The following is a 1826-nucleotide window of genomic DNA, read 5'->3' on the forward strand; positions in this document are numbered from 1 at the left end:
GGCAGGAAGAAAACTATCTGGAGACATTCAAACTGAGCAGCTCTCTCCAGATGCAGTAAAATATGTCATTGGTTGAACGACATGGCTCAAAAAGAAGCCCTATTTAGGAACAATAATGAAATTAAAAAGCAACTGTTCCTTCAGATATTTTAGGGAGTAAAGCAACTAGAACTGCAATAAACAAAAAATATCCCAGAACTATCATCTTTTCAGATGAAGTAACCAAGTAAATATTTTAAAATTGGTGCAAATTACAGTGGCTCTTGTGAACGCTTCATAGGAAACTTTCAGCTTAGCAATAACTTTGTAGCCCCATGTCTTTGGTAATCACAGCCTATATAACATAAGCCTTATGATGAGCTATCCAAAGTATCTATCCTACCCAGGTGGATGGTGCTTAGCCGATTCTGTCTCTTCCTTACCCTCTGAAAGAGATTCTTCAGTCTAGCTCGAAATTGGAAGGAGAGACAAAAACAGATAAATGGATTAATGCAGCGATTTGCAAAGGCCAGGAAGAATGTCAGGTGATACACTATATACTTATAAGCTGTGTTTAATAACTCTTCATACCTGATGAAGAAAATCACTAGCCAATATGGAAGCCACATGATCACAAGTACCGCCAAGTTGACCAAAATCATCACTGTAGCTCGCCAATTAATATGCAAGATAGCAGCTGTATGAATGGATATTACTGTCCTCATCCTTAGGGTGAAGATGATCCTTGAGTAGCAGATCATCATCAACAAAATGGGAGGCAAGAATCCCATCCCTCCCAGGAGTCTTAAATAAAGGGTCATGTCTTTGTTTTCCATTTGGTTCACGCAAAATATTTCCCCTTCCCCTTCTACAAAATTCTCCAGGGGGATCATTTTATAATGAATCCAAACAGGAATAGTGAATAAAAGACAAACAATACAAATTAACACACAAACACTAACTATTTGCTTTAGGGAAACGGATATCACTCGCATTGGATGGATTATAGCAGTATAGCGGAGGAGAGAAATAGCCAACATGGTATAGAAGTCGGCAAAGGAGATCCATAAGGACAAGCTGTGATTAGTGACACATAACAGGTGATTCAAACACCACTTCTTGAGAATGGAATTGCCAAATATCACCAGGAGGCTGTAGAGGAAGAAGAAGAGATCAAGAGCTACTATGTTGATGTAGAGAAGATCAGTCAAGCGTGAGACGTGGCTGCCACTTTTTCTTTGGAGACCTCTGATGAGTACGGAGAGCAGCAAGATGTTTCCTGGAATGCCCACAAGGAAGAAGACAGTATAAAAAACAACAAACACTGTCTTGCTGTAGGACAGGAAATGTCCACTCAAGCTAGAGCCGGTGTAGTTCCTTGAACTGGAATTTGAAGCCATAGTTGCAGGAGGTCTGATCTGCTACACGGCTTAGCAATAATTTAGCTTTCCTTCTTCTTCTGAAAACAAAAAATGTGACAATGAATTGAACCCAAAACAACAGAACATGGGATAATTTCAGTAGTGAAAGTGTACTTCAAAGTACTGAATTTTCCAAGAGTTCTTTTACCTGTTTCTTTTCTGTCTCTTGCTCTACTCTACAATATTTCTTCAGTTATTTTAATTATGATATATAGGTTATTTTTCACTTTAAGATCTGTTGTATATTCCAATTTGGCTTGCATGCACTCACTGAACATTTTGTGTTTATGGGTCAATGAAAACTGAATAAAGAACTTGAAGAGGGTGATTTGAAGTCATGGGGCTTTACACAGAGCCATTCCAACGCCGATTTCTAGAACAAAGTGGTAAATGCAACATGGAAAAATGACTGTCACTTCAATTCCT

At 38.6% G+C, this 1826-nt stretch overlaps 1 protein-coding gene across 1 annotated transcript; it reads right to left on the reverse strand.

Annotated features, from left to right (window-relative positions):
• Positions 1 to 350: 350 nt before the first annotated feature.
• On the reverse strand, positions 351 to 1379 carry LOC308666574 (galanin receptor 2b-like; the record flags this gene model as incomplete). The annotated part of the gene is made up of 1 exon (XM_081325467.1): positions 351 to 1379. The coding sequence occupies one exon, from the start codon at positions 1377 to 1379 to the stop codon at positions 351 to 353; it is 1029 nt and encodes a 342-aa protein (XP_081181593.1).
• Positions 1380 to 1826: the final 447 nt, after the last annotated feature.

The sequence above is a fragment of the Vipera berus genome (genome assembly GCF_964194415.1).
Source record: "Vipera berus genome assembly, chromosome: 3".
Lineage (NCBI taxonomy): Eukaryota > Metazoa > Chordata > Lepidosauria > Squamata > Viperidae > Vipera > Vipera berus.